The sequence below is a fragment of the Equus przewalskii genome, chromosome 10, assembly GCF_037783145.1.
Source record: "Equus przewalskii isolate Varuska chromosome 10, EquPr2, whole genome shotgun sequence".
NCBI classification, from domain to species: domain Eukaryota; kingdom Metazoa; phylum Chordata; class Mammalia; order Perissodactyla; family Equidae; genus Equus; species Equus przewalskii.
In genome coordinates, this window is record NC_091840.1 from 46,393,735 (window position 1) to 46,410,615 (window position 16,881).

At 39.4% G+C, this 16,881-nt stretch overlaps 2 protein-coding genes across 6 annotated transcripts in view; both read right to left on the reverse strand.

The window, feature by feature from the left end:
• Positions 1-16,881, reverse strand: part of LOC103544708 (olfactory receptor 1D2) — a 58,645-nt gene that overhangs the window by 8,951 nt on the left and 32,813 nt on the right. Inside the window, exons 3-4 of one of the 5 annotated variants that reach the window (XM_070562995.1) lie at positions 13,998-14,231; positions 11,548-11,656 (exon numbers count right to left, since the gene is read on the reverse strand). In XM_070562995.1, the coding sequence (XP_070419096.1) occupies positions 11,548-11,643 (96 nt within the window). In that variant the 5' untranslated portion in view covers positions 11,644-11,656; positions 13,998-14,231. Of the gene's footprint in view, positions 1-11,547; positions 11,657-12,078; positions 16,271-16,881 lie in introns of those variants that run through there. The other 4 variants (XM_070562994.1, XR_011523604.1, XR_011523602.1 and 1 more) reach the window with 4 other exon arrangements.
• Positions 8,493-9,890, reverse strand: OR1G1 (olfactory receptor family 1 subfamily G member 1). Its single transcript, XM_070561221.1, has 2 exons — positions 8,973-9,890; positions 8,493-8,597 (listed from the first exon to the last, which is right to left on the reverse strand). Exons 1-2 carry the CDS (start codon positions 9,888-9,890, stop codon positions 8,493-8,495), a joined length of 1,023 nt encoding a protein of 340 aa, XP_070417322.1.

The following is a 16,881-nucleotide window of genomic DNA, read 5'->3' on the forward strand; positions in this document are numbered from 1 at the left end:
TTTAACACATGCAATTATCTTTTAAAGAAACTTCTGTCCTTTACTGAGTGTTTGTCCAGACAATGTGTTAAGTGACATCTCTCTTTCTCTCTCTCTCTCATCTATCTCTTCTATTTAGTTCACACAATAGCACTATTTGTTTCTATTATCCCATTTTATAGATAAAGCAACTGAGACTTAGAAGGTTAATGAATTTCCCAAATTCGTCAACTAGTAACTGATGGAGTTGGGATTTGACTCCCCTTTTGTGTCTCTAAAGTCCATGCCTTAACCACTCTGCCACACATTAAACAAGAGTAATGATGCCTACCTCCCGGTGGATTTAGAGAAGAGCTGAAATGCTGGACGTGGAAGCACTTCTCCAATCTTAAATCCCTGTGTAAATGGGAGGTGCTTTTATGGAGATCTCAAAAGGATTCCAGTTCTTTACCATTTCCCTATGTTTCTATCTCCCACCTCTACTCCAGTAGGAAACCCTGCTCTCAGAACCAAGAGGTATCAGCGGTCCCAGTCTTGCCTCCATCCTGGACATGGCTCTTCTCCTGGAACCACATCAGTCCTGTTTATCAGTTTTGGAGAGGCCTTGGGGAGGCAGTCCCAAGACAGCCTGTTGAGATAAACCTGGATAATTGCTCCAACGTTACTATCTATAAGCAAGGGACTTGGGAAATGAGTCTCGTTTACAGAGAGTAAACCACCTCCACCTTGGGCAGCAATCCTAAAGGGTGCCCTAGGAGCAAGATTAAACCGTAATTAAAGATGACTTTACCCATAAGCTCCTGCCTGGCTTTGGGTCATCAGAGATCCAGAAAGTCTCAAGAACTAAATAAACTTGGATTAGGATGATTCCAGATTGTTAGTGACCCCAAATATTAAGGAAAAGCAATAGAAAAAAAATCATATTTGAAGGAAAGTAATGTCGTCTTAGACTTCAAATTATTTCTCTCAATAATTTTTTAAACAGTGTCTAGCACAAACCCAGAGATAAGCAGATACAAGGGGAAATAAGGTTCCAAAAGCAAGAACCAACAGCTGAAATTATATAGGGACTTGAGATAGTATAATAATCAGACATAGACTGAAAAACTAGGATGTTATAATGTTTTGGATATGGAACCAAGGTTGAAAATTTTGGCAGGGCTTTTCAAGAACTGAAGAAAACCAAACAAACATGAGTCACTAGCAGTCAGATAAAAACCACATTACCCGGGGCTGGCCCGGTGGCGCAGCAGTTAAGTGCACACATTCCGCTTTGGCGGCCTGGGGTTCGCCGGTTCGGATCTCTTGTGCGGACATGGCTCTGCTTGGCAACCTGTGCTGTGGTAGGCGTCCCACATAGAAAGTAGAGGAAGATGGGCATGGATGTTAGCTCAGGGCCACTCTTCCTCAGCAAAAAGAGGAGGATTGGCAGCAGTTAGATCAGGACTAATCTTCCTGAAAAAAAACAACCCAAAAAACAACACTTTACCAGCCCTGCAGAAATCCTGTCATGTTCTCCTCTAGTCACTGTTCCTGCAAGGGCACTCACTCTCCGGACTTCTCATAGCATAAATTAGTTTTACCTATTTTTGTCCTTATTTAAATTGATGTCTACCTTTTGTACTCTTTTTTATTTGCTTGTTTCACTCACTGTTATATATGTGAGATTCATTCACATTGGGCACCCCCAAAACAATTACGATAGTCACATCAAAGATCACTGATCTCAAATCACCGTAACAAATATAATAATAATGACAAAGTTTGAAATATTATGAGAATTACCGAAATGTGACATGGAGACACGTAGCGAGCAAATGCTGTTGGAAAAATGGCACTGATAGACTTGCTCAATGCAGGGTTGCCACAAACCTTCAATGTGTAAAAACTGCAGTGTCTGTGAAGCACAATAAAGTGACACACAATAAAATGAGGTATGCCTGTAGCTTTGAGGTATAATTTGAAATCATGAAGTGTGATGTCTCCAGCTTTGTTCTTTTTTCTGAAGATTGATTTGACTATTCATTGCCATTTGTGGTTCTACATAAATTTTAGGGCCATTTTTTCTATTTCTGTTTTTAACTGCCATTGGAATTTTGATAGGGATTGCATTGAAACTATAGGTGGCTTTTAGTAGTATGGGCATTTTAACAATATTGAGTCTTCCAATTCATAAACACAGGATATCTTTCCATTTATTTGTGTCTTTTTAAACTTCCCTCATCAATGTTTATAATTTTCAATGTACAGACCTTTCGGCCTCTTGGTTAAGTTTATTCCTAAGTATTTTAGTCTTGTTGACGTCATCATAAATGGGATTGTTTGCTCAATTTCCTTTCAGATAGATCTTGGTTGGTGTACAGAAACACTACTGATTCTTGTATGTTAGTTTTCTATCCTGAAACTTTACTGAATTTGTTTATTAGTTGTAACAGTTATTTTTTTTAGTGGAGTGTTTAGGATTTTCTCCATATAGGATCATGTCACCTGCAAACAGATCATTTTAGCTCTTCCTTTCTGATTTGAATGCCTTTTCTTTCTTTCTTTTTTTTTTGTCTTACTGCTCTTGCTAGTACTTCCAGTACTATTTTGAATACAAGTGGTGAGAGTGGGCATCCTGATCTTATACCAGATATTAGAGAAAAAGAATTTCATTTCCCTCAATAATCATGATGTTCGGTCTGGGCTTTTCATAAATGGTCTTTATTGTATTGAGTTAAGTTCCTTCTATGCCTGATTTGTTGAGATGTCTTAATCATGAATGGATGTTGAACATTGTTAAATGATTTCTGTGTATCTATTGAGATGATTGGTTCTTTGTTTCACTCTGTTAATGTGGTGTATGACATCGATTTATGTATGTTAAGTCAACTTTGCACACAATGGATGAATCCTACTTGGTCAGGGTGTATAATATTTTTGATGTAGTGTTGATTTTGGTTTGCTATTGTTTTGTTGAGGATGTTTGGGTGTATGTATATCAGAGATACTGGTTTGTAGTTTTCTTTTATTGTCTTTTTATGACTTTGGTGATGATGGCCTCATAAAATAAGTTTGGGAATATTCTCTCTATCTCTATTTTTTCAAGAGCTTAAGAAGGATTGGTATTAATTATTCTTTGAATGTTTGCTAGAATTCACCATCTGGTCCAGATGAAGCCATCTGGTCCTGGGCTTTTCTTTTTGGGGAGGTTTTTGATTGTGGATTCAATCTCCTTTTTTGCTATTGGTTTGTTCAGACTATTTCTTCTTGGTTTGGTCTGGGTAGGTTGTATACTTCTAGTGATTTATTTATTTTCTCTAGGTTATCCAATCTGTTTGCAGAAAAGTGCTCAAAATAGTCTCTTATGATCTTTTTGATTTCTGAGGCATCCATTGTAATGTGCCCTCTTTCACTTCTGATTTTATTTGTTTGAATCTTTTCTCTTTTTTTCTTAGTTTAGCTAAGTTTTCTTGATTTTATCTTTCAGAAAAACAGCTCTTAGTTCTGTTTATTTTTTCTATTCTCTATTTGATTTGTTTCTGCTCTGATCTTTATTATTTTCTTTCTTCCACTAACTTTGAGCTTAGTTTGTTCTTATTATTCTAGGTTTTTTTGAGGTGTAAAGTTACATTGCTTCTTTGAGTTCTTTCTTCTTTTCTGATGTAGGTGTTTATCACTATTAACTTCCCTCTTAGTACTGTTTTTGCTGCATCCCATAAGTTTTGGTATGTGGTGTTTTCATTTTCATTTTGTGAAAGATCCTTTAAAAATTATTTTTGATTTCCTCTTTGACCTAGTGGTACTCAAGAGTGTGGGATTTAGTCCATGTTTCTATGAATTTTGCCATTTTCTTGCTGTTATTGATTTCTAGTTTCATTCCATTGTGTTCAGAAAAGATAACTGGAGTGATTTTGATCTTAAATTTGTTAACTGATTTGTGACCTAAAATGTAATCTATCCTAGAGAATGTCCCATGTGCATTTGAGAAAGATGTGTATTCTTCTGCTGTTGAGTGGAATGTTCTGGATATGTCTGTTATGGCTATTTGGTCTATAGTGTTCAAGTCTGGTGTTTCTTTATTGATTTTCTATCTGGCTGTTATAACCGTTATTGAATGTGAGGTATTGAATTCTCTCACTCTTATTGTATTGCTGTCATATCTCCCTTCAGATCTGTCATTATTTGCTTTATATACTTAAGTGCTCTGTTGTTGCATGCATATATATTTACAATTGTTATATATTCCTGTTGAAGTGACCCTGTTATCATCATGTAATGACCTTCTTTGTCTTTAGAGACAATTTTCTGACTTAAAATCTACTTTACCTGAGAGAAGAGTAGCCAATATTTCTTTCTTCTGGTTACCATTTACATGGAATAGCTTTTTCCAATCCCTTCACTTTCAGCCTATATGTGTCTTTAATTGTAAAGTGAGTTTCTTGGGTGACTTCAGCAAAATGGCCGAATAAAACATCTTTTGTTCACATCCCCCCTCAACAACAACAATTTGGCATCCATCCCCAAGGACAAAAGTGCCTTTGTGGGAGCTGTGAGATCTAGTGCCATACACCAATGCCCAGCTCTGCATTAAGTAGTGGGCATACAGACTTTGGTCCTGGTTGCACACTATGAGGTGGCCTGTGAACCAACTCCAGTCCCTTTCAGACATGATCTTGGAGACCCTGGAGAACGCTATCTTGGACAATCACCCACAGATGAAAGATCCTTTTAGGAAGTCTAGGTTTCCAGTGGAGAAGTTCTAGCACACGGTTGGAGCAAAAAAATATGAGTTTGGATGTATTGGAGAAGGTAAGGGGAAGCGTTTAACTTTATCCACATCATCCCTCCCGCAAAGGCAGCATAGCTGTGCCAAGAGAGACCTTCTTGGCCCATGATTTCTCCCGGGGGGGAGCAAGGAGTGAGAGTGTGTGAATGAGTGGTCGGCTTCCCCAGCTGTGTGGGATGCTGCTAAAGAGGCTTGTTTCTCTCTCACTCCTTCCAGAGTACTGAGTCACGAGCTGCAGGAGTGGGGGTTGGGAAGAGGCTGGGAGAGCAGCAGGAAGGACTCTTGGAGGGCATTGAAGGGATTCGGATCCTGCTAACTGCATTGTAAACTCCAGCAAGAAGCCTGTCCATGAACCACTGGGAACCCCTCATCCAATAGCAAAAAATAAATAATCTGATTAAAAAATAGGTAAAGGACCTAAATGGCTATTTTTTCCAAAGAAGACATACAAACAGCCAATAGATATATGAAAGGGTGCTCAATACCACTAATCATCAGGGAAATGCAAATAAAAACCACAATGAGATATCACCTCCTGCCTCTTAAGATGGCTATTATCAAAAATACAAGTGGTAAAGTGTTGTCAGGGATGTGGAGAAAAGGGAACCCTTGTACACTATTGGTGGGAATGTAAATTGGTACAGTCATTGTGGAAAACAGTATGGAATTTCCTTAAAAAATTAAAAATAGAACTACTATCTGTTCCAACAATCCTTCTTCTGGGTAGATATCTAAAGGAAATGAAATCAGTACCTCGAGAGATATCTGCACTCCCATGTTCCTTGCAGCACTGTTCACAATAGCCAAAATATGGAAACAACCCAAATGTCTGTCGATGGATGAATGGATAAAGAGACCATAGTATATATGTACAATAGAATATTATTTAGCCTTGAAAAAGAAGGAAATCCTGCCATTTGTGACAACACGGATGAATCTGAAGGATATTATGCTTAGTGAAATAAGCCAGACACGGAAAGAAAAATGCTGCATGGTCTTATTTATATGTGGAACCTAACAAAGTCAAATTCCTAGAAGCAGAGAGTAGAATGGTGGTTACCAGGGATAGGGAGTTGAGGGAAATGGAGAGATGTTGGTCAAAGGTTTCAAACTTCCAGTTATGTAGGATGAAGAAGTTCTAGAGATCTAATGTACAGCATGATGACTACAGTAAATAATACTGTATTGGATACTGTATTGGTAATTTGCTGAGAGTAGATTTCACATGCTCTCACCAGAAAAAAAAGGTAACTAAGTGAGGAGATGGCTATGTTAATTAGCTAGTAATTAGTTAATTTTACTTTGTATATGTATATAAAATCATCATTTCACACCTACATCGTTTGACACCTTAAGTATATATAATTTTTATAAAAAATAAAGAAAAAAGAATGCTTCTTCAAATTTGTGACAAAGGCACCACATATGTCATTTACAAATGTCTCTATTTTTAAATGCCCTAGTGGGTAAGTAGTAATAATATAGAAAACTTGCTGTAACCCTAGACGATAGAAATAATTTTCAGTTTTCAAAACTTATGGAAAAATTATCATCCTTACCAACAATTATGTTAGCATATATTTATTAACCTAGTAAAATGAATAACAATATTGAAACAGTATTAGTAAGATGTTGGGGAAATAATCACATTTTGACAGCAATTTGGCAGAACATGAGCTTTAAAACTATCCATAAGTGGGGCTGGCCCCGTGGCCGAGTGGTTGAGTTCGCGCGCTCCGCTGCAGGCGGCCCAGTGTTTCGTTGGTTCGAATCCTGGGCGCGGACGTGGCACTGCTCGTCGGACCACGCTGAGGCGGCGTCCCGCGTGCCACAGCTGGAAGGACCCACAGCGGAGAATATACAACTATGTACTGGGGGGCTTTGGGGAGAAAAAGGAAAAAAATAAAATCTTTAAAAAAAAAAAAAAAAAAAAAAAAAAAACTATCCATAAGTATATGTGGATGTATTTATTTTTAAGAATATAGGCTAGGAGAATAGATCACTTGAAAAAGTAGTGCTTGTCAAAATGCTGTTTCTTAATATTCAAAAATTTGAATTAATTTTTAAACAGTACATTTGAGCAATCTTTGACAAAACTATGATGTAAGAGTGTATTGGCACACCTCAAAAGGTAAAATTAAGGCAAACATGTAAACTATTGTTACATGGACATTCATATACAAAATATAAATATGAAAGAGTAACATAATTTAATTTAAAAGATAGAACTAAAAATATTGGTGGATATTAATTTAAACAGTGAGAGATGCATGTCTGCCAACAAATTAGAGGGGAATATGGGATGGTGCAAATCTATTATTTTAAGTTTAGTAGGTAAATTTTTGCCTTAAATTTAAGTACCCAATAAGCATGGTTTCAAAGGTAGGCGAAATCTTCCCTGCATATGAATCCCACTAAGTAGGTGATCCTATATTAAACCCCACAATGTTCTCCCAAAGAATGATGTAAGCATGGGATCCTTCTAGTTACACAGTGCAGGCCGTAGGCAATTCCTTATCAGCAGTTCTTGAGAGTGAATGCACATTATCTGCTGCTGCTTAGCTTTAATTTTAACAAGGCCTACCACCACAATGGGTAACATTTATTGAATACATAATATATACTAGGAGTTACCCCTTTACATGCTTACATGCATATCTCACTTAATTGTCACAAACAGTGCTTTACACGTATTATAGTCAAACTTCCTGACAACACAATGAAGTAGTTTATACTTGCTTTGAAAGGTTAAGTAATTTCCCAGGGTCATACAGCTTACAAGTGGCAAAACCAAAAGTTGAACTTGCTTCAGTCTTACTCTAGAGCCAATGCTGTCTACCACTTTGCTATACCACCTTTTATTGTCAGAAGACAGTGTGCAAGCTTACTGTAAGGTAAATAGGTCAGCTGGCTATCAACACTTGACTTCCACTGGAGAAGATATTATCTACAGTCATCACAACCTATATCACTGCAACATTCAACCAGATATCTAAAGGGAAACAGGCAAGAGTGAAAAGAAGCACCTAGTAATGGCTTTTCATTTTCTTATAGGATCTTTTTGGTTAAGATGTACCTTATTGTACCTATATTTGCCACAACTTTTACTGACTTAGCTCACCAAGTCCTTTTTGGTAACCATCAACAATAATCAATATATTATGAAAATATAGGCCTGAGTTGATCTTGGGAGAAATAAAGAATAGTGTGGTCTAACTGTGGACCATGTAAGTTATGAACTGGTGATGGTGGACATCAATGCGAAGATAATTAGTTTGAACTTTATTCTGTAGGTGGATTAAACCTCTGGAGAGTTTTGATAGGGTAGTGGTGATGGTGATATAACCATTTTCTATGAAAATTAATATGATCATGGTGAGGAGAATGGCTGAACAGGGAGAGACTGGGGACTGAAGACCATCTAGGAGGGAGTTTCAATCATTCAGGTAGGAGATTATGAAGTGTCTATAAAATCACTCTTTCCTGGCTCCTAACATGATTGCAACCGTGCCAGTGGGATTTAGCACATATTAGCAGTGCCAGGTGCTATGCCAAGTGGAACCACTGGGACTGCAAAGATGAAACTGACTTGGAAAAATTTGTCCCAGAGATAAAAATGAAGTTTTCATGTGAAATTTAAGGTTGCAGGAGGAATGTAGATCTTGGATGCCTGGTCAAATATTGCAGGAGCTCTACATAAGACTCCACCCTCACCAAACCCTTTCCAGTCCTAGTTTCTATTCTTTCAGCTTGGGGGCTTTACAGACATGGGGAGTCCAGTGTCAAAAACACTATGGGTGGGGATCCAAGTCACCAAGGTGACTGTGATGGTGGGGAAAGTTACCTTTCCCTGGAGTTTACTCTTGGTCACATACAACAGCACAACCAGATATCCCCTTATTTTGGTCATGAGCTGCCCCGTGTTGTTTCAAAAGTATTCAAGCACATCCTTTATTATGTGGTAAATTTGGATGGCTATGATTTTAGAACATTATTATCATAAGGACTTAATCTAATTATGTTGACTTGATGATGGGGTTGTTCTGATGTAGTCCTGGTGCTCAGGCATGAATTTTTCAAGTTTAGATCACAGGTCCTGGAAGTGAGGTCTCCATGGTTTCTCCCTTTCTCATTCTTCACTACTTAATGTGGTGGATGCAACTAGTTGGAAACCCCCATACTGGTTGTGAAGTCACTACCACTGATGGAAATGAATTTTCCTAACCCGAATTAGCTTTCTCAGGGAAGAGTTGATGTCTCTGTTCCGCAAACTATAGATAAAGGGATTTAGCATGGGGGTTACTACTGTGTACATCACTGATGCAACTGTGTCCGTCTCTGCTGAGCGGGTTGAAGGTGGACTGAAATAAACACAAAAGGAAGTTCCAAAGAATAGAGAGACCACAGAGAGATGAGAGCTGCAGGTGGAAAAGGCTTTTCGCTTTCCCTGAACCGAAGGGATCTTCAGGATGGTTGAGAAAATGTATGCATAAGAGATAGTCAGGCAAAGCACACAAACCAGGCCCACAAGACCCCCAATGGTGAAGATCACCAGCTCATTGATGAAGGGGTCTGTGCAGGACAGACTCAGAAAGGGGTTGATGTCATAGAAGAAGTGTGGGATCTCGTGGTTTGCACAGAAGGATAGGCTGTTCATTAGGAGTGTGTGTAGGAGAGAGTGGAGGGCATTCATGATCCAGGATGCAGACACCAGGAGGACACAGAGCTCAGGTCTCATGACCACGATGTAATGGAGTGGGTGGCATATGGCCACATAGCGGTCGTAGGCCATGACAACCAAGAGGCATGCCTCCAGCATCACAAACAGCATGAAAAAATACAGTTGTGATAGACACCCTGCATATGAGATAACCTGATTCTGGGTCCATATGTTTGCCAGCATCTTGGGGACTGTGGTGGACACAAAGCAGCTGTCAGCGAGGGAAAGGTTGGCCAAGAAGAAGTACATAGGGGTGTGGAGTTGAGCATCAGTGATGATGGCCAGAATGATGAGGAAGTTTCCCATCATGGTGACCAGGTACATGGACAGGAACAACCCAAAGAGGACCTCCTGCTGCTCTGGCTGTTTGGAGAGCCCCAGGAGGAAAAATTCTGAGACGCTGGTCAGGTTTTCCCATCCCATTTGTCTGTAAGCAGAAAGTTGGGTTAACTGAATGAGGTTGATAAGCCCTGGATGAACTCTGAAAATTACGCAACGTTCCAATGTTGATCTTCTGGTATGAGGTTGAATCATATGACATATCCAATATTTAACTGCTCGCGACCCACAAAAATGGCAGTTTCATAGAGTTCAACTAAATATTTGCAAATGCCTGTGCTTGGTGCCATGGGAAACCAAAGGTTTGTTTACAATGGAAGAAGAGTTTTTTTTACTTTATTATATAAGTGTTAATCCAATAAGTATATTTTGTGGATAGACTGGAGGTGTTTGTTGGCCTGGCTCTTGTGGTATTCATGTGGACATTATGACATGAATCTATTCTAAGATTTCACAGTTCAAAAAACCTTTAGCATATTTTCCCAATACTTCAAAAAGCATGGCTATTGGAAAAGGGGTTGGGAATTGGTAAAAAGCATATTTAAGGCTGAAATCATCACCACTATCTACACAGCTGGCCTGGCCAGAAACTTGTGTGTTGTTACTGACCCCCATTTTTCTTCCTCCCTGCCTGTATCCAAATACCACCAAATCCTGGCAATTTACATTTTTCAATATAGCTAAAACTTACCCATTTCTCTCTATTTACCCACTACTCTCAGTCCCAGCTGCCACTACCATTGTTCAGGGCACTATCATTTATCACTTAGATTTGGGCAGTTGTTCCCCATGCCTCCAGGCCCACGTGCCATCTGGGCTCCTTACTATAGAGAGAATGAGCTTTCTAAAAATCGTATCTGATTTTATCACTCCACCTGAGAAATCCTTCAGGGGCTCCTCCTTACTCACAGGATAAACTCTAAACCCCTTAACACGGCCTGAAGGCCCTTGGTCATGCTGGCATTTGTTAGAGACGTTTCTAATTCCTCACAGATCTCCCTCCTCCACTCCACGCTCTATGCGCCAATTATATAAAATATTCAGATACCTTCTAAACTTTGGAATTTTGCCCATCTTATTTTCTTGGGCTGGAATAGTCTTCCTCCTCTAGTCATCAGACAAGCCAAACTTAAGATCTGAGCTTAACTGTCACTTCTTCTAGGAAGCCTTCCCTGGCTTGCTGTCTCACAAAACACTCACGTTCATGCTCCTCTTGCCCCTGCGCCTCCCACATCACAGCATGTGTCACTCCAGATTGTGACCGTCTGTTTACTTGTCTGTGTCCTCCTTTCTACTTCGAGCATCATTGAGACTGGACAGAAAAGGTGCCTATCTTATTAATTTTTGAAATCTAGCATTACCTCTGAGCCTGATACAACATAGTGCGGAGTAAGCATCCATCATTTGAGTAAATAAACTCTATAGAATAGAAAGAATGGAAAGGAAGATTGGATGGAGGTAATATCAGGCAGAGAGAACAGCCTGAACTTTTTGTTAGTAGTTTCACACATAGCTTTGAGTTAATAAAGTCCTGGTCAGAGGACTATGTAGGAAACATGGTTACAGAGACACAAAGACATCAAACAATGCAGACGCTCTCTTTCTAGGTGAAATTCTGGGAATGAAACACGAATTAACTCAACAGAATTCATTTTCTACCATGTAACTTTTTTTCCTCCAAAGTGAAGCATGTTCTATGAGTCTGTTGGCTTTGGTTGCACTCACTGAAATGATTACTCACCGGGCAATAGTAGCATCTTGTGTCTTGTTCTCTCCATGGATGTTTCTCACCAAACTGTCTTCCTCTTGTGTGTAGATACCTTTGGACCTGTTGCATGCTGCTCACCCTCCTCATTAAAAAATCCATCAAAGGAAAAAATAGAAAGCCCAGAAACAGAGCACAGTATACTTTAGATTTTGGCCTGCTAAAGGTGGCATGGCCAATCGGTAGGAAAGGGAAGAGAGATTAAACAAATGGTGTCGGGACAAGCTTTTTAACTCTTTGAGGAAAATTAATTTAGATTCACACCTCATAGTGTTTACTGCATAAATTTCACGTGGCTAAAGCATTATATCTAGAGATATGACTATAAAGCAAACAGAAGAAAATACAGCATAATAGTTATTTGATCTCAGGACAAGGATGACTTTTCTAAGTAAAAAACAATGGAAGCAAAAATAAAGGAAAGAAAATTAGTTCCATTAAATTAAATTTTAAAATTCTTCTTTTAAAGAAAAAGAACACACACAAGGTAAAAGGCAAGCAAAAAAGTGGGAAGCTATTTTCAACGTTTATTATAAAAAGAATTAATATTCTTAAAAGAGTAGTTAATAATTTTAATTAATAAGTAAAGGACACCTCCCAATAAAAAAATGAATAAATAATTGCTGACCCTTAGGTCATATCCAGCAAGGGCAGAACCTGCATCTAGCCTCAACTGTTTAATTCCAAGACTGTGTTCTTTCCACTCCCATGTGGTCTCCTTAAATCACCATACTTTGTCTGCTAGCAGCTGAAATCTCCAAGGTCACCTGCTTGTGTGCAATTGGCCAAAATGGGTCATAATAGATGGCGTTTGTCCCACTCTCTCTCTCGAGTCCCCACACTACTCAGGGCCTCGTTTATTAAATTCTGTATTCTCCAAACCCTCTAGACAGGGGTCTTGGTGCAGTGTGTGGATTAGTAGGGCTCAGTGCATATTTGTACATAACTGCAGTGGTTGAGCTCTCCTGAGGGCCCTTCCGAGCACAGTCACTTCCATGGTTCTCTGGTTTCAACAGTGAGTGTTTTTCCCCCTGCTCAGAGCTGACCCTCGCCCCTCCCTCGCTCAATACAGAGAACTCTTGTTGACTTAAGGCAGACTGAAAAGGCCTCAGAATCTCCACTCTCAACCTTGTTGCTTGACCATTTCTGGCTCAGCAGAGGCAGAAACCGCAGCCCCGATTCCACAGCCAGCTTTTCTCTTAGCTCCCTGAGTCACAGACCAGAGACCTTACTTTCTCCTTTCTTTCCCTGTTTGCTAGTTTAGGCCCAAGTTTTAGGCCATCCCTCACTGTAGGAATACCCAGCACTTTATCCAAACGTAAAACTCATTCAATGCATTGTCCTTCCTTTCCACATGGGGTCAGTAGGCATTTTTCCAGGCTTGTGATAAAATATAAATCCTACAATTCAAAACAAATTCGTTCTTATATTTTATATTAGCTGTGTGCTGTTTTAACACATGAATTTTCTGTGGCTGATTGGCTATAATTTTCGGTGAACTTAACTTGGCTGTCCTCTGGGCTCAGGTTCAAATTTGAAAATGAAAATGAAAGTTAGAGAACTCGTTTTCTCCACTGATGAGGAAAGAAACATCCGAAGAGGAAAGAAGTAAAAATTTAAGGTTAAAAACAGAGGGAATATGGTGGTTGTGGGGGACTGAGTGATCAGGACATATCTCAAACTCCTGTTCCCATATTGGTCCCAAGGATAAACATTTTAGTCCCACCTCCCCAAATAAGGTATATTTTGTTGGCTAGTATGTTTGTTAAAGGAAACCAATAACAGCGATTTCTTGTTAGAGGTATGGGAATTGGGTAGCTGAGGTACAGGACGGGGAGGGAGATTTTCATGTGTACCTTTTAGCACATTTTGAAGTTTGAACCATGTGAATGTACAACTTATTGAAAAATAAATTGATTAAGGAAACCATTCCCCCAAACCAAACCATGGGCTCATAAAATGTAGAAAATGAAGACAATGCAGTATAATGCAAGCTCTCTTTGCTGGAGATTCCGTAAATAGCAGAGAAACTAGTTTGGCTGGAGCCACATCCTTTTAATGCCTTAATGCAACGTGTGGCATGAGTGTATATGTTCATGTGTTTGTGCCTGTGTGCGGGTGTGTGAGTGCACATGTGTCTCCTGTAGAGGCTGGAGGTTGAGTGAAAGGGAATTATTTGGAGAGAAGTCACTGTTGACTCCTGTGCTCTGTTCTTAGGGCTCAATGACTTTCATTGTCTGTAAGATTTAAAAAACCTGGGTCTCTGCCTCTTTTGGCCACTAAGCAGCACAATAGCATCATTGTTGTTAAAGGACTGTTTGTGAGAAATAGGTTCCCAACTGGCCACAGGGTGGGGTGGGCAGAGGAGAAAGGGGAGAAAAAAGGAGCAAAATGGGGAGTCTGTATCTTCCTCTCTCGGGCCTTACCTGGCTGTTCTTGCCAATCACTGAGGGTGTTACTGGCAGGCTTCTGTCTGCTTCACATACATTTCTCCTCTTGTGAATAGTTAGAAGAAGGTGACAGGAACTCCTTTTAAAGGCACGAAAAGGAAATTTGCTTCATGCTCTGGACATGTTGAATATTGATTCTTGCCATCACTGCATCTGCTCAAATTTCTCCTTTTGTCTCACAGTATTAGGGAAATTTTATTTTCGTGCAATCTGAGAAAGAGGGAGAAGAGCTCTAGGTTAAAATTATGATCACGCCATTGTATATCGTCCCGGGCAGCTGCATTCACAGAACCACGTAGAGTCTAATGACAACCATGTAGCATCCTTCTTCTTTTTATTTCAATATTTGCTGCTAACGTCTGTCCCTTTTAGTTGTTCACAGAACCCATGGAAAATGTGTTCTTGTAATTTCATCAGCACCCTTGGTATTAAGGTTCTGCTATTCTTAGCTGTAGATTGGACAAATCTCAAGATCTGTTAAATTGAAGATAATTAATTCTGCGAGGTACCCCAAAACCCAAGAGGATTGAGAATCCAGTGCTGTGTCCCTGCTGTGAGCTGGTCCAGGAGAGGCTAAGGCAGTAGGGACCTGTCCATGACACCTCTGTGGTCTCAGCAGGATCCTAGCATGCCATTCACCAGCAAAGCAGCTAAATGTGCTTCAGTCACTTCATTTAACGTTGTGATTTTTTTCTGGGACTCTTCAGGGAAGTGTAGATAGAGGCCTTTAGCACCATGAAAAAGGTCAGATGAGGTGACCCACTGTTGGCTCAGAGAGCACTTTACCATCTTGTCTTCTTCTAGACATGGTAATCCTGGTCCAGGTTGAGGTTATGTTGGAGCAGTCTCACTTGAACTACTTCTACTTCCTTTTGGCCGGGGAGACCAGAGGTAAGAAGCTGGGCATTACTTCTCAGGGCAGGTGCCAGCAATCAGATTTTTTTCCTTAAAGACGTTGCATGAACAGATCTATGGGGCAAGTGGAAGCTGAAGAGACACACAGCAAATGGAATGTCTTCTTTCTCCTGTAGAAATGGTCACATAATAGCCCCTGTTCTCCAAGTTAATCTAATTAAGTACCCAGAGAAAAAAATACAGAATATGGGTGATCTGGGAATATGGATTATTCTTGGAGTCTCTTTGGGACAGTGATCAATTTCTTGTGTGTTCTAGAAGTGCTGGTATTATATACCCTTAAATCAGTAATCTAGTAGTTTAAATACATTATTCCATTTTATTGAAAAAAATAACAACCACGTAATTCCATTCCGAAAAAAATCTGGTTTATTTTTTTACCATGGACAAAAGGAAAAGAGTGAACTGCTCCTTTAAGAAGGGCATGTAACACAGCTTGAAACATGTGGTATTTGATGTTCAGGATCCACTGACCAAAGTGGAATGGCAACTGGCACAGCTGAATGGACAGAAATTGAGAAGAGAGTGATGGAGGCGTTGGAGCTAGAAAAGTGATATGTGTTGAGTCCATCTTCCTATACCACGCCCTCTTTTCTTAGAATCTGGGGAAGTAGAACACGAAGAGAGCCCAAATCAAACTCCTATTTCCTCAATTTGACCAGATTAACGTCTCCAAAGACTCTTAGCTTTCTTTCTCAGTCCTATACTTAGAGAGGAATAACATGGTCACAAAAGACTACAAGTTCTGGAGTCAGGTAGCCTGGGACTTAATTCTAGCTGTGTGAACCTGGAAAAGTTTCTTAAGTTCTCAAAGCCCCAGTTTCCTCATTTCAATGCCCTCTGAATCACTCATGTATGGGACAGGTTCCAGCCAAGGATAACAGAATTGAGTTGAGATTTTGAGCTGCTGTCCAAGAGAAAGAGAAATTAAAATTCTTCTAAATACTGCACGGATCAAAGATGAAGTAGAAAACGGCTGGATTCTCATATCTGCTTCTGCATTCAGTCTGCTGCATTATCCTGGATTGGTTGAAAAATGTGAAGACCATCTGGCCTTATATATAATTGGAAAAGCGAGGTGCATTTTAAAAGTCTTTTCAAATAATTGTGGATGTTCTTTTTCGATATTACACCAAAGCTCAGTAAATTATAATTTCTTAAAGGTTAAGTGCAATGTGGAATCTGCCATCATGTCAATAAATTTTCCATCCAATCTTATATTAAAATCCATCGGTATATCTTGCGCTTTGCATGCTTTTGTCACGTCACGCATTTGTCGTGTAGAGATGCTTCACTGTGTTAACGCAGATCTGCCAATGTTTATACACTTCACTCTATAATATAAAGAAAATCACATTTGTTAAAATCATCACCAATCTCATCACAAAAGTCTTTAATTACCGGCAAGCTGTCAAGTTTACAGTGCCAGATACAAGTTTTCAAAAATCTTATTTTCTTGAAAACTTGAATTTTATTATTGACCACGATTACTGTCAGTTGTTTTCTGTGAAAGGATAGGCTCACTTCAGTCATTTTTAACAGATATCTGTGAAATACCCAAGTCTAAATAACCATAGTCTGTCAGTTGTTTCTTTAACTAAAATAATATTCCAGGAAAAAGGTGGCTCGTCTAGCTCCTAACTCAGTCTCACAAGTCCTTTTCCTCAAGACAAGCTTTGTACTCAGCAGGCAGCAGAAGGGCTTTACGTGAACTTCACATTAAGTATATATATTTAAAATGATGTGTACGTAGAGATAATGAAAGTAATAATTCTTACTGCTTCATCAAGGACTTTTTAAAGTGAAACTGATCTTTAAAAATTAAAAAAAAGATTTTTCCTGAAAGTCTGTGATGGTGAAGAATACAATGATGACCAGTATGGTTTGGTCCCACTGCCGTGCTTCGTGGGAAGAAATTAGCAGTTTTACCCTCCCTTGCTTTTGC

What these genes read in the sequence shown, in the direction of transcription:
- OR1G1 (XM_070561221.1), bottom strand. Translation starts at nt 9,890, where the DNA reads ATGGGATGGGAAAACCTGACCAGCGTCTCAGAATTTTTCCTCCTGGGG. An exon ending in CCCTGAGAAAGCTAATTCGG is followed by an intron (nt 8,598 to 8,972) that starts GTTAGGAAAATT and finishes AGTAAACTCCAG; the next exon opens with GGAAAGGTAACTTTCCCCAC.